Raw genomic sequence first — 24,380 nt, forward strand, 5'->3', positions numbered from 1 at the left:
ATTAGTATTTAGGAAACCTGAAAACAAAAATGTTTTGCAATTGTGGAGCAAAAAAATGGCCATCACCTCTTCGACAAAATTAAGAGCTGTCAAAGTTCTTTTTGATAATGTAACTGCCAAGAACCAGAAGTAATAATAAGCTAAAGCCTATTAAAGATGTATTTGAAATTTGAATCTGTATTTAAAGTATAGACATATTCCAGGTTCATGCATGGAAGTTGATAAACAACTGGCTACATTCAAAGGGCTGCATCTCTTTGGGGAACTTTCAAAACCCAGAAAAGTAAAAATAAAAATTTGGGTTTGCCACCATCATCAAGAAAATGAAAAAACACACAGAATGATAAAAGAGTATCTGTGAATCATATATCTGATAAGGGACTTGTATCCAGAATATATAAAGAACTCTTATAACTAAATAATAAAAAGACAACCCAACTAAAAACATGAACCAAGAAATTAAAGACACATATCTCCACAGAAGATATCTGAATGGCCAACAGGCACATGAAAAGATGCTCAACATTAGTCACTGGGGAAATGCAAATGAAAACCATAATAAGATGCCACTTCACACTCAGTAAAATGGCACAATAAAAAAGACATATAAGTGTTAGCAAGGATGTGGAGAAATTGGAACCTTTATACACTGCTGGTGGGATTGTAAATTTCCTGCAGCCACTGTGGAAAACAGCCTAGCAGTTCCTCACACAATTAAACTTATCATGTAACCCATCAATTCCACTCCAAGTACCCACCCAAGAGAAATGAAAACACGTTCACACAAATACTTGTACTCAAACAGTCGTAGGAACATTACTCATAATAGCCAAAAAGTAAAAACAACCCAAATCTCCACTACCTGAATGGATAAACAAATGTGGTATACTCACATAATGGACTGTTATTTGGCAATAAAAAGGAATGAAATACTGACATATGCTACAGCATTGACAGACATTGAAAATATTATGCAAAGTGAAATACACCAGCCACAAAACGCTACATATTGTGTGATTCTCTTTACATGAATTATCCAGAATGGGAAAATCCATAGAGACATAAAGTAGATTGATCAGTAGTGCCTAGGGTGGGAAGGAGGATGGTCAATGACTGCTAATGGGAAAAAGTTTCTTTTTGGGTGATAAAAATATTCTTGAATTAGCTTATGGCAATGTTCGAAAAACTGAAAATATACTAAAACTCACTGAATGGTACACTTTAAATTGGTGAATTTTATGGTAAGTAAATTATCTCTTAATAATACAGTTCTTGGGTGTGAGTGTGTAATGAATTGGGAGATTGGGATTGACACATATACACCAATATGCATAAAATGGATAACTAATAAGAACCTGCTATAAAAAAAAAGAAAATTCAAAAAAAAAATAATACAGTTCTTAAAAATTTGGGTTTGTTATATTTAAATACTTACTAAAATTCTAATAAAGTTGATGTTCATTATTCCTTTATTAATTAAAATATTGAAATTAATTCTTATTGGAGTATAGTTGCTTTACAATGTTGTGTTAGTTTCTGCTGTCATTTTTCCTTTATTTTTACTTCTGCAAATTATCATAAGATGACTTAAAAATATTTACTAAAAATAAGGTCCATTACTTCCAGATGGTAAATGGTGATGAACATTTTCTTGGTATATTGACGGTTAATCAACCTTCCTAAATAAATGTTTAGATTGTTAGTAGTTTTTAATTAGTATAGATGAAGTTACTTTCAACATTTTTTTAACACATCTTTATAGAGTTGTCAGATCATTTCCTTAAGAAAAATTCTGGGTGCAAAGCTATTTCTCTAGAGAGCCTGTACTAATTTATACTTCTAATAGCAATGTTCAAAAGGAAAGCATCAGTTTTATCCTGAAATATGCACGACTTCATAGCTTAGTAAAAACATTCATAAGAAGGAAATAAGAAAAACCACCTGTAACAAAACATAAAAAGAAAAAAACAAAACCAACAAAGAAAGAAAGACTATAATAATCAAAAATTCTTTTAAATACATTAGACTGAGCCTTCCTCCAATTCTGGCTTTAACTGACCAAAAAATGGAAAATTTTATTATATAACATTTCTTAAGTGTAAGTTTTTCAATTTAGGACATGTCTAATTCTTTCAGAATGAACACCTAACTTACACCCCACTATTTATAGGCAAAATGTAATGAAAACACTTAGCTTTCTCTTATTTAAAAAACATATTTATAGCTCTATCTGATGAGAGGGCTTAGAAGCAATAATTCCCCAGTAGCAGCAAGATACCCAGTGACTAAATCCTGGTTTCTAAATACCATTTTCCAATAAAAGGAACTAGGGCTCCTTGGAGAAATGGCTGATTCTAAGGCTAGGGTAAGGAAAACAAAAAATAAGCTTGGGATAACTGCCAAAACGTGGAAGCAACCAAGATGTCCTTCCGTAGGTGAATAGATGAATAAACCAAGGTACTTCCAGATAATGAAATACTATTCAGTGATAAAAAGACATGAGCTATCACAGTAATCAGGACAGCATGGTAGTGGCACAAAAACAGAAATATAGATCAATGGAACAGGATAGGAAGCCCAGAGATAAACCCACACACATATTATCACCTTATCTTTGATAAAGGAGGCAAGAGTATAAGACAGCCTCTTCAATAAGTGGTGCTGGGAAAACTGGACAGCTACATGCAAAAGAGTGAAATTAGATCACTCCCTAACACCATACACAAAAATAAACTCAAAATGGATTAAAGACCTAAATGTAAGGCCAGACACTATAAAACTCTTAGAGGAAAACATAGACAGAACACTCTATGACATAAATCACAGCAAGATCCTTTTGACCCACCTCCTAGAGAAATGGAAATAAAAACAAAAATAAACAAATAGGACCTAATGAAACTGAAAAGCTTTTGCACAGCAAAGGAAACCATAAAAAAGATGAAAAGACAACCCTCAGAATGGAAGAAAATATTTGCAAACGAAACAACAAAGGATTAATCTCCAAAATATACAAGCAGCTCATGCAGCTCAATATCAAAAAGCAAACAACCCAATCCAAAAACGAGCAGAAGACCTAAATAGACATTTCTCCAAAGAAGATATACGGATTGCCAACAAACACATGAAAAGATGTTCAACATCACTAATCATTAGAGAAATGCAAATCAAAACTACAATGAGGTATCACCTCACACCAGTCAGAATGGCCACCATCAAAAAATCTACAAACAGGGCTTCCCTGTTGGCGCAGTGGTTGACAGTCCGTCTGCCGATGCAGGGGACACGGGTTCGTGCCCCGGTCTGGGAAGATCCCACATGCTGCAGAGCGGCTAGGCCCATGGGCCATGGCCGCTGAGCCTGCACATCCGGAGCCTGTGCTCTGCAACGGGAGAGGCCACAACAGTGAGAGGCCCGCATACCAGGGAAAAACAAACAAACAAACAAAAAAAAACTACAAACAATGAATGCTGGAGAGGGTGTGGAAAAAGGGGAACCCTCTTGCACTGTTGGTAGGAATGTAAATTGATACAGGCACTATGGAGAACAGTATGGAGGTTCCTTAAAAAACTAAAATTAGAACTATCATATGACCCAGAAATCCCACTACTGGGCATATACCCTGAGAAAATCATAATTCAAAGAGTCATGTACCACAATGTTCACTGCAGCACTATTTACAATAGCCAGGACATGGAAGCAACCTAAGTGTCCATCGACAGATGAATGGATAAAGAAGATGTGGCATATATATACAATGGAATATTACTCTGCCATAAGGAGAAATGAAATTGAGTTATTTGTAGTGAGGTGGATGGACCTAGAGTCTGTCATACAGAGTGAAGTCAGAAAGAGAAAAACAAATACACTATGCTAACACATATATATGGAATCTAAAAAAAACCAAAAAGGTTCTCATGAACCTAGGGGCAGGACAGGAATAAAGACATAGACGTAGAGAATCGACTTGAGGACATGGGGAGGGGGAAGGGTAAGTTGGGACAAAGTGAGAGAATGGCATGGACATATATACACTACCAAATATAAAATAGATAGCTAGTGGGAAGCTGCTGCATAGCACAGGGAGATCAGCTCGGTGCTTTGTGAGCACCTAGAGGGACTGGATAGGGAGGGTGGGAGGGAGACACAAGAGGGAGGGAATATGGGGATATACGTATGCATAGAGCTGATTCACTTTGTTATATAGCAGAAACTAACACAACACTGTAAAGCAATTATACTCCAACAAAGATGTTAAAAAAAAAAAAAAAGACGAGCTATCAAGCCATGAAAAGATATGAAGGAAACTTAAATGCCTATTACTAAGTGAAAGAAGCCAGTCTGAAAAGGCTGCATATTGTATGATTCCAACTATATGACATTCTGGAAAATGCAAAGCTTTGGAGACAGTAAAAATATTGCCAGGGGTTAGGAGGGAGGGAGGGATGCATAGGAGGAACACAGAGGATTTGTAGAGCAGTGAAACTATTCTGTATGACATCATTTGACCAAACCTATAGAACATACACTACCAAGAGTGAACCCTAAGTAAACGATGTACTGCGTCAGTGTAGGTTCATCAATCACAAAAAGATGAAACAAACTAACAAACAAATCTGGGGTATCTTATAGTGCCAGAAAATAAGGAAGTACTCAAAAGACAAAAGGATAGGGGCATGTGAAAGGGATACAAGAATTAATCTGAAAGAATTCCCAACAACTAAAACAATTTGAACAACAAAGTAAATAGCACAGCATTGAAATATAACCCAAACCATAAAATATACATCAGTCCATCCTGATATAAACGATGACATAAATAAACAAGAGCAAAGAGACATAAATCATCCATGCAGAAGAATTCCAAATACTCCCCCCTTCAGGAGATGAAGCATAATTCCATCTCCCACTTCCCAACCCTTCACTCCTACCTCCAGTGAAGGTGGGTGTACTTAATAACTCACTTCCAAAGAATAAATTGGAGAAAGGGAAAAACAGTACATTTTCAGTGGAGAAACTTGGCAAAGACTACCTCACCCAAGTAATGAAGGTTAATAGCACCATATGGATATCAAGTCCCCCCGACATGATATGACAAGAATAGCACTTCACCTCCGTGGCATTTTTTCTAACCCTCCCTAAAACTTCAGAAAAACATCAGAAAAATACAGATTGGCATACTTTCTGCAAGTCATAAAAAGCAAGGAAAGACTGAGAAACTGTTACAGACTACATGAGACTAGGGAAACATGACAACTAAATGTAATGTGGTACCCTACAGTGGATCCTGGAAAAAGGAAGAAGGCATTGATGGAACACCAGTGAAATCCAAATAAACTCTGGAATTTAGTTAATTGTAATGTTCTTAGTTTTGACAAATGTACCACGGTAACGTAAGATGTTAACAACAGGGGAAACTGAGTGAGAGGTATCTAAGAAGTCTGCACGATTTTTCCAACTTTTCTACATTTAAAAATTATTCAAAAATAGAACGTTTATTTTAAAAACAACAAAATTAAACTTTAAAATGGAGCCATAGGGCTTCCCTGGTGGCGCAGTGGTTAAGAATCTGCCTGCCAATGTAGGGGACACAGGTTCGAGCCCTGGTCCGGGAAGATCCCACATGCTGCAGAGCAACTAAACCCGTGCACCACAGCTACTGAGCCTGTGCTCTAGAGTCCGCGAGCCACAACAACTGAGCCCACGTGCCACAACTACTGAAGCCTGTGCGCCTAGAGCCTGTGCTCCTCCACAAAAGAAGCCACCGCAATGAGAAGCCCGTGCACCGCAACGACGAGTAGTCCCCGCTCACCGCAACTAGAGAAAGCTCGTGCACAGCAACGAAGACTCAACACAGCCAAAAAAAATAAACAAATAAAATAAATAAAATGGAGCCATAAACCCACTAAACCAACATAGATATCCTTTTGGAAAATGTTAACCTTCTAAATTTAACTATCATTTACTCCATTTTAAAAGTCTGTTAAATAAAATTTAGAAAAACTAAATTTAGACAAATTTAGTCTTCTTTAGAAAGAAGACTAACAATTTCTTACTGGAGATTAAATCATGTATTAATCTGAAACATGATGTACTGTATATTAATAGTACTAGAACTATGCATATTAAACTAGGAACATTTGATTGACACAGAAATACTTCATAACACATTAAAAATATAAAACCTCATATTCTGCCAATATAAGCTTCTGTCAAGTTTCACTGTACATTGTGTTCTTTGGTTCACTGCACTTTACTGGTAAAGAGGGAACATATTTAATCCACTAGTGATATTATAACCAAGAAACTTGGTAAATTTATACCTTTCCCATATTATGACACTCCTGAGGGGAATATATGTTGTCTCTAACTTTACAGATAAAAGAAATAAATAATGAAAGCCTGTTAAGAAAGGTTATCCAAAACTTGGATTAAGCTAAAAGGTAGACAGAACATCCTTCCAATGTAATGTGGGGACACAGACCCACTCAAAGGTTATTTAACTACCTAGGGGAATGAACTTTGCTCCATTATTCTATTTACTATCAAACTAAATATCCTAGATTAAGTAAAGTTACATGTTCACTTATAGATTTTTGTCCAGTAGAGTTGCAAATCATTTCTGTCATGTAGAAGAGAAAATTCCAAAGGTTAGGGTTTATCGGTCTGTGGGACATTAACCAGTTCATAACTAACTTAGCAATCTTATTCTAAAATTCTTTTATTAAACTGCGTATGAATCCACAGCTCCCCAAATAGTCTTTGAACTAGCCTTACTATTTTCTTCAGTAATTACTGAATTGAATAAAATATTTTATATTTCTATGAATCATGTTTTTAATTTTTTTAAATTATACTTTGACAGGCATAAGGAACTTTCCATGACATGCTTGACATGGCCTTTCCCACATACAGCTCTGCAAATCCTACAGTCTCACAGGGCTATTATGATTATAGTTTTTCTGCACTGTATTCTGATAATGTTGTCAATTATTTGGTTATTGGAATTATCAAATAATATCTTTGTCAAAGGTAAATCTAAGTAAAGTATATATTATTTTCAAGACCCTCTTTACTCCACCATTGACACTCTCCATCTTGCCAGTAAAGTCTGTAAAAAAATAAACATGAACACTATTCTATTTCCCCTGTTTTTCCACCCTGTGCATTTTAAAAACAATGGGAAATACAAGATTCCCTGTTTTTACTGGAGCCATTTCCTGAAGAGATTTTTAAGTCTCAAGCTCTGTATGAGAAAGCAAAGATATTTACATCTTCGTAGGAGACTCATTACTTGCTGAGTCGGCATTAAGAAATTACCCACAGAATCAGAGAATATAAGATTTAGACAGGACTTTAAAGATTTTCCTGTCCAATCTCCAAAAGGAAAGAAGATAGGGCAAAAAGGATTATAGTGATTTTCCAGAGGTCTGAGAGTGGCTAAAATTAATGTGAGCTGACTTCTAATACTTTCTAAATGGGCACACATCTCCCATGATGACTTTGTGGGTTAATTTTCTTTCTTTAAACCAATTATTAAAAAAATATTTTTTCTTCCACTTGTTCCAGGTACCTCTCTTATAATTTCTAGGTGTAAATTATAACTGCCTTTACTTTCATAAACATGATTAATTACACTTATATTTTGATTATGTGTTTTGAGATTTAAGCAAAGATTAGTAAAAAGAAAAAAAAAACCGACAACTTCATATTTCCAGTGTTACATTCTTCACCAAAAACCAAAGTCTAGACTAATGTGATTTTTTTAGAAAGAAATTTGGATATTGTCAAATTTGTCAATCTAAATGTACTTTTAGTGAATTGAAGTGGACTAATCACAAACATGAACTACAATTTTTAGGTTTGAGCATCAGGAAAGAAAACATTATTACACTCTCACCCAACCAACATCAGTAGTCCATTAAAGCAAAAGAGAAAACTCTGTACCCTGACATCACTTCTAGATGAAGTTGTCCTGAGACAGTTAAGAAAACAGGAACATTGAAGAAATTCTCCTCAGGTACCTTTATTTTGCTTGAAGCCTGCAAAAGAAAACACAAGCCATAAAAAGCTATTATTAGATGTTTTGCTCTGCTTTTCATATTCACGTTTGTGCCACAACTAAAAAATCATACGCTATTAAACATATATGAGGACAGGTTCATTCTTATGGGAAAAAAGGGCAGCTTTCAGTATACACTTAAAAGAGAAAATTCCTGTTTGGAAAGTGCTAAGTTCAAGGAAGTTTGCTCCATATTTTTCAAAATATATAACAACCAAAGAACAAACTATTTTTGTCACAAAATATACTCCTTCTTAAAAACTGATTTTGATTGAGGGGCAAGCTGAAGCAAGAAATTATGAACTATAAGTTTTAAATGTGAGGCATTACATAGTCTTTTAAAATTCTGACCCATGACTGAGATTTAATTTTAAGGGAATAGCCTCTAAAACATGTCTTGTCATATTATTATTAAATTATTAATAATAACGCTTTTAATACAGATTTTTATAGACACATTATAAACTTTTAAACACATTAATTTCACTTATTCTTCCCGACAACTAGGAGATAAAGCAGGACCATATCTTTAAAAGATATGATGAACATTTAGATCTAAAGATTTTTATGAACTTACAGTATAGATAGAGTGATTATTCCATTTGAAACTGACAGGAAATACGTCAGCCAACACTTATTAACAGTTAAGATAAAAAATTATTTGGAGATCAAACATAATTTAAATAGTATAATTAAGAAAGCTTCTAGATCAAGTTATGACCATTATATCAATTTGGGGGAAGGAAGCTAATTTACCTACTCTTGTATTTCAAATTGTGATCTGAAAATGTCTTTGTGTAATGGTGCACTAAAACAAGTGCTGTAAAGGCAACAAAGCCAATATAAAATTTTCAATACAGGATGTACGACTCCTTTTAAGAGACTTAGTACCAACTACTGAATTATAGAAACACGTGAAATGAAGATATCTTATTTAATTCCATCGTTTGTTCTAAAAATATTGCATATCATGTATGGTTATGCGTGTGTATGAATATGAAATCTAGTGTAAAATTACCAACTGAAATCATTCATTTATTTTGTAATTGCCTATTATTTTTAAAACTTACTTTTACCTGGTCCTAAACGTCCTATTATTGCTTTATAAAAATCATCTTTGAAACCCACTATCACTTAAAGGATATCGTTTCCAAGGACTTAAATACTCAATACTAAAATATTCGACTTATGTTAGGATTTCAAAATAAAAGACATGTTCTCTGATATTTCTTTACTATTTACTAAATAATTATATTTCAAATCAGGCCCAGCACATTTATAAGAATATTATACTTTCTCCTTTTCCTCACTTCTTTAGTCTATAATTTGTATTGGTGTTTTATCCTGACTTCTCTAAAAGTGATTTCTCTCATCTCCTGCACATATAAAAAAGTCTAATATTTAGGACTTGATTTTAGTATCTCATTTATTAGCATTTGTACAAAATGATGTCTGAGCTTCTTATATCTCTAAATCCAACTTATTTAAAGTTAAAAACATATCACTACTTCATTATGCCTTCCAATGTCATATGTAAGCATTTAAATACTGAAATTCATACTACTTTTTAATAAATTACTTCCTTTCAGTTCTCCTTTATATTACAGTGAATGCATTACAGTGACTTTAAAAACTTCTGTATGTATTAAGTTATATTACCTATATATTTTATTTCAGGATCTTAAAGGGACATTATAAATTATTTTTTAAAAAAGTAATTGCTGGGGACTTCCCTAGTGGTCCAGTGGTTAAGACTTCACCTCCCAAGGCAGGAGGTGCACGTTCGATCCCTGGTCAGGGAGCTAAGATACCTGGCGGCAAAAGAAACAAAACATAAAAACAGAAGCAATATTGTAACAAATTCAATAAAGACTTTAAAAATGGACCACATCAAAAAAAAAAATCTTACAATGGTGGGATAGGTAGCTCCAAAGGCCTATCCCTCTACAGAAAAACTGAAAATAATGAGTAAAAACTATAAGCATCAAAGGTTTAAAGTCACCAAACAAATGCTGAATCAAGAAAGAGGAAACTTAAAAATGGTAAACTCCACCTAACAATAGCAGACTGCACACTCTTTTCAAGTGCACATGGACACTGTCCAAGATCAACCATATGCTAGAACATAACAAGTCTCAACAAATCAGATAAATTACCTTTTTTGAACAGAATGGGATGAAACTAGAAATGTAAACTGGTGCAGTTACTTGGGAAAAGAGTTTGGTGGTTCTTTAAAAAGATTAACAAGAATTATTATATATACAACATACAAATTCTACCTCTAGGTATATGTCTAAAAGAATTACAACCAAGTATTCAAACAACAATGCATTAAAAGGACTGTACACCATCCTTCATCCCAGGGATGCAAGGATTTTTCAATATCATAAATCAATCAATGTGATACATCACATGAACAAACTGAATAAAAACTATACAATCATCTCAATAAATACAGAAAAAGCTTTTGATAAAATTCAATATCCATTTCTGATAAAAAAAACTCTTCAGAAAGTGAGCACAGAGGGAACATACCTCAACATAATAAAGGCCATATACAACAAACCCACAGCTAACATCATACTCAACGGCGAAAAGCTGAAAGAACTTGCTCTAAGATCAGGAACAAGGCAAGGATGCCCACTCTCGCCACTTTTATTCAACATAGTTTTGGAAGTCCTAGCCACAGCAACCAGAGAAGAAAAAGAAACAAAAGGAATCCAAATTGGAAAAGAAGAAGTAAAACTGTCACTGTCGGCAATGACATGATGCTATACATAGAAAAGCCTAACACGCTACCAGAAAACTACTAGAGCTCATCAATGAATTTGGTAAAGTTGTTGAATAAAAATTAATATACAGAAATCTGTTCCATTTCTATACACTAACGAAGAAAGACAGGAAAGAGAAATTAAGGAAAAATCCCATTCAGCATCATATCAAAAAGAACAAAATACCTGGGAATAAACCTGTCTAAGGAGACAAAAGACCTTTACTCTGAAAACTATAAGACACTGATGAAAGAAATCGAAGATGACATAAACAGATGGACACATATACCATGTTCCTGGATTGCAAGAATCAATATTGTGAAAATGACTATACTACTCAAAGCAATCTACAGATTCAATGCAATCCCTATCAAACTACCAATGGCATTCTTCACAGAATTAGAACAAAAAATCTTACAACTTGTATGGAAACACAAAAGACCCCAAATAGTCAAAACAATCTTGAGAAAGAAAAATGGAACTGGAGGAATCAGGCTCCCCGACTTCAGGCTATACCACAAAGCTACAGTAATCAAGACAGTATGGTACTGGCACAAAAACAGAAATATAGATCAATGGTACAGGACAGAATGGCCAGAGATAAACCCATGCACATATGGACACCTAATTTATGACAAAGGAGGCAAGAACATACAATGGAGAAAAGACAGGCTCTTCAATAAGTGGTGCTGTGAAAACTGGACAGCTACATGTAAAAGAATGAAATTAGAACACTCCCTAACACCATACACAAAAATAAACTCAAAATGGATTAAAGACCTAAATGTAAGGCCAGACACTATAAAACTCTTAGGGGAAAACATAGGCAGAACACTCTATGACATAAATCACAAAAAGATCCTTTTGACCCACCTCCTAGAGAAATGGAAATAAAAACAAAAATAAACAAATGGGACCTAATGAAACTGAAAAGCTTTTGCACAGCAAAGGAAACCATAAAAAAGATGAAAAGACAACCCTCAGAATGGAAGAAAATATTTGCAAACAAAACAACTGACTAAGGATTAATCTCCAAAATATACTAGCAACTCATGCAGCTCAATATCGAAAAGCAAACAATCCAGTTAAAAAATGGGCAGAAGACCTAAATAGACATTTCACCAAGGAACACATACAGATGGCCAAGAGGCACATGAAAAGATGTTCAACATCACTAATTATTAGAGAAATGCAAATCGAAACTACAAGGTTATCACCTCACGCCAGTCAGAATGGCCATTATCAAAAAATCTAGAATCAATAAAAGCTAGAAAGGGTGTGGTGAAAAGGGAACCCACCTGCACTGTTGGTGGGAATGTAAACTGATACAACCACTATGGAAAACAGTATGGAGGTTCCTTAAAAAACTAAAAATACAACTATCATATGACCCAGTAATCACACTACTGGGCATATACCCTGAGAAAACCATAATTCAAAAAGAGACATGTACCACATGTTCATTACAGCACTATTTACAATAGCCAGGACATGGAAGCAACCTAAATGTCCATCGACTGATGAATGGATACAGAAGATGTGGTATATACATACACAATGGAATTTTACTCAGCCACAGAAAAGAATGAAATAATGCCACTGGCAGCAACATGGATGGACCTAGAGATTATCATATTAAGTGAAGTAAGTCAGAAAGAGAAAGACAAATATCATATGACATCACTTATATGTGGAATCTAAAAAAGTGATATGAATGAAGTTATCTACAAAACAGAAATAGACTCCGACATAGAAAACGAACTTAAGGTTACCAAAGGGGAAAGGGCAGGGAGGGATAAATTGAAGTGTGGAATTAACATATACACACTACTACGTATAAACAGATAAACAAGGACCTACTGTTTAGCATGGGGAACTATATTCAATGTCTTGTAAGAATTTATAATGGAAAAGAATTTGGAAAATAATATACATAAATATAAAATGAATCACTGTTCTGTACATCTGAAGCTAACACAAGATTGTAAATTAACTATACTTCAATTTAAAAAATGGTTATAAAAATTTTAAAACTCCAAGTATTCAAATAGATACTTGTACATTAATGTTCATATCAGCACTATTCACAACAAAGGTGGAAACATGGATAAGTGGATAAGCAAAATGTAGTATATATAAACAATGAAATACTATTTACCCGTAAGATGGAATGAAGTACTTATATATGCTAAAACACGGATAAATCTTGAAAACACTATGCTAAGTAAAAGAAAGACATAAAAGGCTACATATTGTATGATCCCATTTATATGAAATATCTAGAGTAGGTAAATCCATAGAGACTAATCGGTGAGAGCAATGGTCTGGGGAGAAGGGTAAATGGGAAGTGATACTTAATGGGCATGGGGTTTTCCTTGGGATAATGAAAATGTTTTGGAACTTAATAGGGGTGGTAGTTGTATAACACTGTAAATGTAGTAAATGCCACTGAAATATACCCTTTAAAATGGTTAATTTTATGTTGCATGAACTTCATCTCAATTTTTTTTAAAGCATACATAAACAAGTAATTATTAGACATGACAGGGTCAAAAATTACTAACATGGGATTGCAAATTTAAGATTCACAATCTTAAATACTTCCATTAGTAATGAAGAAAGAATAAAAATATATGAATTAAGTATCCAACTTTGTGACTTTGCCAGTGGGAATGGATTTCTTTAAAAAAGATTCTCAAATTGCAACATTAAAGTTAAGAATTTCTATTTAATAAAGGAAGATATAGGCAATTAAACAGAACATATTGTATTATGGATAAAATATTTTCAGCTTCTAGAACTGACAAGTGATTAATGGACAGAAAATATAAGGACCTCCTGTGAAGAAAACAAGAAAGAGAAAATAAGCTGCTCCCCAACTGGGCAATGGATATGAAAAGCAGATTTACAGAAAAGAAAATTCAAAAGGTTAAGATGTATGAAGAAACACTCAAATTCACTACGAATTAGAGAAACACAAATTAAAACAAGGCATTTTAAGAAGAATTCATTGCATATATCCGACTGACAAAGATTAGAAAGTTGTATAATATCAAGTGTAGAGGTAGATTCAGGATGTGGTAGGCAGATTTCTAAGATGTGTCCCAAGATTCTCAGCCCCTGGTTTATTCAACCACTAAGCCAGGTACTGATGTGAAGGAATTTTGAAAATTTAATTAAAGTTCCAAATCAGATGGCCTCAGGATTTGGAGATTTTCTGGGTGTTCTTGACCTAATCACGTGAGCCCTTTAAAAGTAGAAAGTTTTCTACAGCTGGCTGCAGAACAGTAAGTCAGTAATTTGAAGCATGAGAAGGATGTGACACGCTGTTGCTGGCTTGAAGATGGAGGAAGACACAGGGAAAGGTGCTTAGAGCAGTCTCTAGAAGCTGAGAGCAATCTGGCCAGCAGCCAGCAGCAAAATGGGAACTTCAGTCCTACAACCAAAAAGAACTGAATTCTACTGAGAGCAAGAATGTGTTTGGAAGAGAACCACAAGTTCCAGATGAAAACATAGAAAGCTTAGCTGACACACTGGTTTTGGGCTTGTGAGACCCTGAGATCCTAGCCATGCCATTCTGTACTATTGAACTATAGAGCTGTGAACTAATAAAGAGATGTTGTTTTAAGTCACTAAGTTACAAATCTATAGAAAACTACTTCATAGGAAAACAGGAACCCTCAGGTAATGTCAATATAGTCTATACTGGCACTGCTATTCTGGATAACATAGTGAAATTCAGAAGGTATATACCCTATGACCAAGGAACTCCACTCCTGGATATCCATTCTAAAGAAATTTTCACACAAGTCTCTTAGGGAATATGTATAAGACTATGTATTGCAGTATTTTTTTTTCTGGATGTAACTGAGAATTGGAAACAACCTAAGGGTCTATTACTAGAAAGGGTAAGTGAATTGTAGCAGACAAATATCAATGAATATTCTGCAGCAATGACAAGCAACAAATAGATGTACCTATAGCAACATGGACAGATTTCAAAACAAAGAGTTAAATGGAAAAAAGTAGGAAACAAAGTAAGATACATATTATCATTAATGTAAATTTAAAATATACATAAAAGATCACTCATATTTTATGAGGCTATATACATAATAAAAGATATATCAAAGATATTAAAGTGAGTGCCTCCAAGAGAATATGAGGAATGGAAGTGGGGATTAGGATAAAGAGGAAAAGTTAAAACAAGAAAGGAGTTATGCTGGATGGCGTTTTGTCAGCTTGGCATTACTACTCCCACCTAAACTGAGGACTGTTTCCTAGAATCCCCTTTCCTGCATGGTTCCAGGTTTCAGTTGGCCATCTATTGTTGGAGAGGAATGAGCATAACATTTGAGAAGAGAAAATGAAACTGAAGTCATTAATCTCAGAACACTGTGGCAGTCTGACACAGTGACACACTCACCGTGGTGGCTGGTGATCTCTAATTTCTAGCTTGTCTCCTTACTACTGACCAATAGTAGCTCTATGATAACGACCAAGTGCTGGACTGCAGTTACTACAGAGTGGACTGTGATAGATTAATTGCATTAATGGCTCCAATTTGTCACACTTCTTCATATCAGCACCCCTTGGCATATCATACGCTAACCCTGAGCTTGGCCATGTGACTTGTTTTGGTCAATGGCATGGTAACAAAATTGACAAAAATAGTGGCTTGAAAACATGCTTATGAAGTTCACATTCTTTCTTGGACCTATGCCACCAAAGAGATCACACCCTGATTAGCATGATGGAGGAATTTGAGAGACATGTGGAGAAGAGATGGGTCATCCCACATGAGGCCATCCTAGACTGCCCAGCTCCCAGTCAATCCATCAGCTGACTAAGCCAAACCCAGATCAGAACCACTCAGATGACCTGTAGACTCACAGGAAAGAATAAATGGTTTTGTTACACAGTGAGAGGATACAAGGGCCTATAACAACAGTGTGCCGTGAATGAAAATTATGTTAAACTAAACTCTGTATTCCTAAGGTTAAAAAAAATACACATTCAGACACACATACTTCTACAAAAACAACCATAGCCAATATGCACTTAGCACTTACTCTGTGCCATGTACTGTGCTAAGGAGTTTACATGCAATCCAATGAAGTAAGTACTAGTATCCCCATTTACAGAGAAGGAAACAGACACAGAGGTTAATAACTTAACTTGCCTAATATGACAAAGAACATGAACCAAGGTGGTTGGGCTCCAGAATCTCTATTCTTTTTTTTTTTTTTGCGGTACGCGGGCCTCTCACTGTTGTGGCCTCTCCCGTTGCGGAGCACAGGCTCCGGACGCACAGGCTCAGCGGCCATGGCCCACGGGCCCAGCCACTCCGCAGCACGTGGGATCTTCCCAGACCGGGGCACGAACCAGTGTCCCCTGCATCGGCAGGCAGACTCTCAACCACTGAGCCACCAGGGAAGTCCAGAAGAATCTCTATTCTTAACCACACATTATTTCCAGGAGTCATAAGAAATACTTAACAATGGTTGATTCTGGGGAAGGAAACTAGATTACCGGGAAACAAGGTATGATGGAATCCTTCTGCACTTTGATTTTTAAAATTTTTTTTTAAAGATTTTTTTTGATGTGCACCATTTTTTAAGTCTTTATTGAATTCGTTACAATATTGCTTCTGTTTTATGTTTTGGTTTTTTGGCCAGGAGGCACGTGGATCTTAGCTCCCTAGCCAGGGATCGAACCTGCACCCCCTGAATTGGAAGGCGAAGTCTTAACCACTGGACTGCCAGGGAATTCCCTTCTGCACTTTTAAATTGGTACCTTTTGAACAGTAAACTACATTACCTGTTCATAAAATAAATTTAAAATAGCATATTTGTTAAGAGGGACTCGGAGGTATTAGCAGCAAGTACTCAGAATAAAAAGTATACTGGTTTTATTCCCTGTGTATTCTTTTTTTTTTTAAAGAAGATGTTGGGGTAGGAGTTTTATTTATTTATTTATTTACTTTTGCTGTGTTGGGTCTTCGTTTCTGTGCGAGGGCTTTCTCCAGTTGTGGCAAGCGGGGGCCACTCTTCATTGCAGTGCACGGGCCTCTCACTATCGCGGCCTCTCTTGTTGCGGAGCACAGGCTCCAGACGCGCAGGCTCAGTAGTTGTGGCTCATGGACCTAGTTGCTCTGCGGCATGTGGGATCCTCCCAGACCAGGGCTTGAACCCGTGTCCCCTGCATTAGCAGGCAGATTCCCAACCACTGCACCACCAGGGAAGCCCCCCTGTGTATTCTTGATCACATAAATACTAACGATTTAATCTTTTGTCCTATAGTGGTGTGGATTACTCTGGTCAGCACCAATCGGAAAATCAAAAAGCCAAGAACAAAGTATGGAACAAAGTCAAATACCAGGAAAAATGTAGGTGGTTAGTAAAGTCTAACACTGCTCTATTTATAATGAAAATAGTTGGGGCAGGCTAAAAGAAGAGAAGGCCAAACGATATTGAGTTCTTTGAGTAGGAATTGAGTTTATACATGTTGGTATGCTAAGCACCTAGCAAAGTGCCAGAGACAAGTAATTGCTCCATAAATGCTTGTTGACCAAAAAGTGATGTCAACTGTGAGTGAGGGGATCAGCAATGAGAAGAAGCACAAGGAACCATAAAAGCTTCTAGCAAAGTGTCATGGCATTGCTGGTCTAAAAGGTATCTTCAGTGCACATTTAGTGTCATGTTTGTTTTCAAACAAAGGTACTGATAAGCAGGTACTATTACAGAAATAAATTATTTCCTATATTAACTTTTTAAACTATATTGCTTATAAATAATTCTCCATTACTTTTCTAGCACAACTGTAAATAGGTGTTTTCTGTGGTTTTTCTTTAGTATCACCATCAGTTGAACACTGACAAGTATTCTAAACAACACAAAAGGGAGAGAATGTATTTTCAATACAGTATATAATTGTAAGTTTAAAGTAGCTTAGAGGAAATTTTTCATTTTCTTCAGAAATGTAAACTGTGTGACCACTATGATTCTATCTTCCTCCTATCCACTCCCACTCACACATAATTTGTAGATATCCTATATAATCAAATACCATTTTTGACTAAATATAAAAGACATCTATCCTCTTCCTACCTTCCCAACAGCAAATCCCTAATTCTGACATCCATCAAACAGAAAGATTTAGAAAAGATGATGAGATAGTATCATCAATATAATCTTCTGATCACTGAAAAAAATAGCTCTTCAACATCATCTTTTTCACCTTTCTCAAGACTGTGTCTCACTTAGTTCCAAAGGAGGCATCTCTCCATATATTCTCTCATACACCTTTCTGCTCCCTAACAAATCTCTAGTTACCTCTGGGACAGCTTCATTTCCTTCCCTCTTTATGCTTGCAAGTCTTAAAACGATCCAAACACACATCAAGCACTGTGAGAGTCACAAGTTAAAATTAAACATAATACTAAAAAATGCTATGTTTTATTTATTTTTAAAAGTTCCTGAAGCAAAACATTGAGCTGGGTGATGGCATTTGGTTGTTTATAGTATTATTCTCTGTGCTTTTCTGTATGTTTAAAGTTACAAAAAAACACAGATCAGTATTTCCAGCTCTTAAAAATGTACAGCATATTATTGTGTGATTCCCACAAGTGTCAATACTTTTCATTCTCCTATTTTCTTCAAGCATAAAATAGTTTACTTTATTCAGGTTCACTGTTTTTGTTCTAATTACTAGAGTGTTCTGTAAGTTTACATTAATAGTTGTAGTATTTTTATCTATAGGATGCATTAAAGAGTCTCATGGCTGTGCTGTAAATATAATTATTATATATTTCTGTAAGGGAAAAAGAGTTCTAAGATCCAAAATAACCAACTTAAAAATAAACTATCCAAATCTCTGATTATATTTCTGCTGTACCTTAAAGAAAAAAGATAACTAAATTAAGCTAAACATAATTAAAGAAATAAAATAAAAATTCAACTGTTTCACGCACTGTCAAAAAACCCGTAATGACAAAAATCAGTAAGCCTGAGGCAAGTAATGAGATACCAAAGTTTTCTGGTTGGTTTATGTTAAAAAATATTTTACACAATAAATGAAAGCTCTAATTCCAAAAATCTATTTCACTGTATAGTACTTTAAAAAACGTTTTTATATCCTATTTTTCTCAAATCAGAGAAAATACTAAAGGGCTTTACGAAACACTAAAGAAATATGTTGAAGATGGGATAAGAGTAAGATGAAAAATTACCATAGCATTATTATCCTGATATTCCTTAGGAAAAAACATATATTCACACATAGTAATCAAACTGGCAAAAATTAAAGGCAAAGAAAAATTACTGAAAGCGGCAAGGGAAAAACGACAAATAACATACAAGGGAACTCCCATCAGGTTAATATCTGATTTCTCAGCAGAAACACTACAAGCCAGAAGGGAGTGGCATGATATACTTAAAGTGATGAAAGGGAAGAACCTACAACCAAGATTACTCTACCAGCAAGGATCTCATTCAGATTCCATGCAGAAATCAAAAGCTTTACAGATAAGCAAAAGCTAAGAGAATTCAGCACCACCAAACCAGCTCTACAACAAATGCTGAAGGGACTTCTCTAAGTGGGAAACATAACAGAAGAAAAGGACCTACAAAAACAAACACAAAACAATTAAGAAAATGGTCATAGGAACATACATATCAATAATTACCTTAAATGTGAATGGATTAAATGCTCCAACCAAAAGACACAGGCTTGCTGAATGGATACAAAAACAAGACCCATATATATGCTGTCTACAAGAGACCCACTTCAGATCTAGGAACACATACAGACTGAAAGTGAGGAGATGGGAAAAGATATTCCATGCAAATGGAAATCAAAAGAAAGCTGGAGTAGCAATTCTCATATCATACAAAATAGACTTTAAAATGAAGACTATTACAAGAGACAAAAGAGGACACTACATAATGATAAAGGGATCAATCCAAGAAGAAGACACAGCAATTGTAAATATTTATGCACTCAACATAGGGGCACCTCAATATATAAGGCAACTGCTAACAGCTCTAAAAGAGGAAATCGACAGTAACACAATAATAGTGGGGAACTTTAACACCTCACTTACACCAATGGACAGATCATCCAGACAGAAAATTAATGGCATTAAATAAGCTTTAAATGACAAGCTTTAAATGACACAATAGACCAGATAGATTTAATTGATATTTATAGGACATTCCATCCAAAAACAGCAGATTACACTTTCTTCTCAAGTGTGCACGGAACATTCTCCAGGATAGATCACATCTTGGGTCACAAATCAAGCCTCAGTCAACTTAAGAAAATTGAAATCATATCAAGCATCTTTTCTGACCACAACGCTATGAGATTAGAAATGAATTACAGATTAAAAAAATATAAAAAACACAAACACATGGAGGCTAAACAATACGTTACTAAATAACCAAGAGATCACTGAAGAAATCAAAGAGGAAAACAAAAAACACCTAGAGACAAATGACAATGAAAACACGATGATCCAAAACCTATGGGATGCGGCAAAAGCAGTTCTAAGAGGGAAGTTTATAGCTATACAAGCTTACATCAAGAAACAAGAAAAATCTCAAATAAACAATCTAACCTTACACCTAAAGGAACTAGAGAAAGAAGAACAAACAAAACCCAAAGTTAGCAGAATGAAAGAAAGAAAGAAAGATCAGAACAGAAATAAATGAAATAGAAACAAAATAATAGCAAAGATCAATAAAACAAAAAGCTGGTTCTTTGAGAAGATAAAACAAAATTGACAAACCATTAGCCAGACTCATCAAGAAAAACAGGGAGAGGACTCAAATCAATAAAATTAAAATGAAAAAGGAGAAGTTACAACAGATACCGCAGAAATACAAAGCATCCTAAGAGACTACTACAAGCAACTCTATGCCAATTAAATGAACAACCTGGAGAAATGGAGAAATTCTTAGAAAGGTATATAACCTTCCAAGACTGAACCAGGAAGAAATAGAAAATATGAACAGACCAATCACAAGTAATGAAACTGAAACTGTAATTAAAAATCTTCCAACAAACAAAAGACCAGGACCAGATGGCTTCACAGGTGAATTCTATCAAACATTTACAGACGAGCTAACACCCATCCTTCTCAAGCTCTTCCAAAAAATTGTGGAGGAAGGAACACTCCCAAACTCATTCTATGAGGACACCATCACCCTGATACCAAAACCTGACAAAGAAACTACAAAAAAAGAAAATTACAGACCAATATCCCTGATGAATATAGATGCAAAAGTCCTCAACAAAATACTAGCAAACAGAATCCAACAACACATTAAAAGGATCATACACCATGATCAAATGGGATTTATCTCAGGGATGCAAGGATTCTTCAATATACGCAAATCAATCAATGTGATACACCATATTAACAAATTGAAGAAGAAAAACCATATGATCATCTCAATAGATGCAGGAAAAGCTTTTGACAAAATTCAACACCTGTTTATGATAACAACTCTCCAGAAAGTTTGCACAGAGGGAACCTACCTCAACATAATGAAGGCCATATATGACAAACCCACAGAAAACACCATTCTCAATGGTGAAAAACTGAAAGCATTTTCTCTAAGATCAGGAACAAGACAAGGATCTGCACTCTCACCACTATTATTCAACATAGTTTTGGAAGTCCTAGCCACGGCAATCAGAGAAGAAAAAGAAATAAAAGGAATACAAATTGGAAAAGAAGAAGTAAAACTGTCACTGTTTGCAGATGACATGGTACTATACATAAAGAATCCTAAAGATGCCACCAGAAAACTACTAGAGCTAATCAATGAATCTGGTAAAGTAGCAGGATACAAAATTAATGCACAGAAATCTCTTGCATTCCTAAACACTAATGAGGAAAAATCTGAAAGAGAAATTAAGGAAACACTCCCATTTACCACTGCAACAAAAAGAATAAAACACCTAGGATTAAACCTATCTAAGGAGACAAAAGACCTGTATGTGGAAAACTATAAGGCACTGATGAAAGAAATTAAAGTTGATACCAACAGATAGAGAGATATACCATATTCTTGGATTGGAAGAATCAATTTTGTGAAAATGACTCTACTACCCAAAGCAATCTACAGAGTCAATGCAATCCCTATCAAATTACCAATGACATTTTTACAGAATTAGAACAAAAAAATCTTAAAATTTGTATGGAGACACAAAAGACCCCAAATAGCCAAAGCGGTCTTGAAGGAAAAAAACGGAGCTGGAGGAATCAGACTCCCTGACTTCAGGCTATACTACAAAGCTACATTAATCAAGACAATATGGCACTGGCATAAAAAGAGAAACACAGATCAATGGAACACGATAGAAAGCCCAGAGATAAACCCATGCACCTATGTTCAACTAATCTATGACAAAGGAGGCAAGGATATACAATGGAGAAAAGACAGTCTCTTCAATAAGTGGTGCTGGGAAAACTGGACAGCTACATGTAAAAGAATGAAATTAGAACACTCCCTAACACCATACACAAAAATAAACTCAAAATCGATTAGAGACCTAAATGTAAGACCAGACACTATAAAATGCTTAGAGGAAAACATAGCAAGAACACTCTTTGACATACATCACAGCAAGATCTTTTACGATCCGTCTCCTAGAGTAATGGAAATAAAAACAAAAATAAACAAATGGGACCTCATGAAACTTCAAAGCTTTTGCACAGCAAAGGAAACCAAAAACAAGACGAAAAGACAACCCTCAGAATGGAAGAAAATATTTGCAAATGAATCAACGGACAAAGGATTAATCTCCAAAATATATAAACAACTCATGCAGCTCAATAACAAAAAAACAAACAACCCAATCCAAAAATGGGCAGAAGACCTAAATAGACATTTCTCCAAGGAAGACCTACAGATAGCCAAGAAGCATATTAAAAGCTGCTCAACATCACTAATTATTAGAGAAATGCAAATCAAAACTACAGTGAGGTATCACCTCACACCAGTTAGAATGGGCATCATTGGAAAATCTACAAACAACAAATGCTGGAGAGGGTGTGGAGAAAAGAGAACCCTCTTGCACTGTTGGTGGGAATGTAAATTGATACAGCCACTATGTAGAAAAGTATGGAGGTTCCTTAAAGAACTAAAAATAGAATTACCATATAACCCAGCAATCCCAGTACTGGGCATATATCCAGAGAGAAACATAATTCAAAAAGACACATGCACTGCAATGTTCGTTGCAGCACTATTTACAATAGCCAGGTCATGGAAGTAACCTCAATGCCCATCGACAGACGAATGGAAAAAGAAGATGTGGTACATATGTACAATGGAATATTACTCAGCCATAAAAAGGAACGAAATTGGATCATTTGTTGAGACGTGGATGGCTCTAGAGACTGTCATACTGAGTGAAGTAAGTCAGAAAGAGAAAAACAAATGTCACATATTAACGCATATATGTGGAACCTAGAAAAATGGTACAGATGAACAGGTTCGCAGGGCAGAAACTGAGATACAGATGTAGAGAACAAACGTATGGACACTAAGGGGGGAAAGAGTTGGGGGGATGGAGGCGGTGGTATGATGAATTGGGCGACTGGGATTGACATGTATTCACTGATGTGTATTAAATTGATGACTAAGCAGAAAAAAAACCCAACATATACTCACATCACACTATCTGCCACAATGTAAATAAAAATTCTGCAACTTATCTCTGATTGACACAATTACAGATGGTCCTCTATGGTCTGATTTACAATTTTTCAACTTGGCAGCGGTGTGAAAGCAATACGCATTCAGTAGCTACCATACTTCAAAATTTGAATTTTGCTCTTTTCCCTGCTAGTATGATACTCATGATGCTGGCAGCAGCTGCAGCTTTCAGTCAGCCATGCAATCATGAGGGTAAAAAAACGATACTCTTAACCATTTTGTACGCATAAAACCATTGTTTTTCACTTTCAGTACAATATTAAATAAATTACATGAGATATTCAACACTTTATTATAAAACAGGCTTTGTTTTAGATGATTTTGCCCAACTATGGACGTAACCCCATTGTAAGTAGAAAAAGATCTGTATATGGCCACCAAGCTGACCTACCACCACTTACTTTAGTGATTTGAGATAGTATCTTTATATATTTCCACATGAACTTGGGTATATTTCTGAGCTTTCAGTTTTATCCCATTGGTTTATTTGTGTACTGATATCACACCATTTTAATTTTGAGGCTTTATAGTATATTTTAATTCCTGGTTACTCAAGCATTTTTGATGACTGTGTTCTTTAGCATTAACATGGAGACTTTTCCAAGGTTTCTCCACTGATAAATAAATTTGTGTCTCATCTCAAATAGATATCGCCCATATTTCCAGGTCCTACTTCAATTCATTTTTCAGTTCAATAAATATTTACAGAGTGACTAGTATGTGCCAGGTACCAGGCTAAATGCAGGAATACAGTAATGAGTAAGATACAACGTCCCTAAGGAACTCCAATATTTTTAAATTTCATGGGTCAATACTGTG

At 35.3% G+C, this 24,380-nt stretch overlaps 1 protein-coding gene across 6 annotated transcripts in view; it reads right to left on the bottom strand.

Moving 5' to 3' along the window:
• Nucleotides 1-24,380, bottom strand: part of NARS2 (asparaginyl-tRNA synthetase 2, mitochondrial) — a 148,170-nt gene that overhangs the window by 75,605 nt on the left and 48,185 nt on the right. For all 6 annotated transcript variants that reach the window (XR_010946214.1, XR_010946213.1, XM_067750492.1 and 3 more), the window contains one exon: nucleotides 7,945-8,039. Coding sequence is in view for 4 of the 6 variants with exons in the window: in XM_067750492.1 (XP_067606593.1) it covers nucleotides 7,945-8,039 (95 nt within the window). In the remaining 2 variants the exon portion in view is untranslated. The remainder of the gene's footprint in view (nucleotides 1-7,944; nucleotides 8,040-24,380) is intronic.

This window comes from Pseudorca crassidens, chromosome 9 (assembly GCF_039906515.1).
Source record: "Pseudorca crassidens isolate mPseCra1 chromosome 9, mPseCra1.hap1, whole genome shotgun sequence".
NCBI lineage: Eukaryota > Metazoa > Chordata > Mammalia > Artiodactyla > Delphinidae > Pseudorca > Pseudorca crassidens.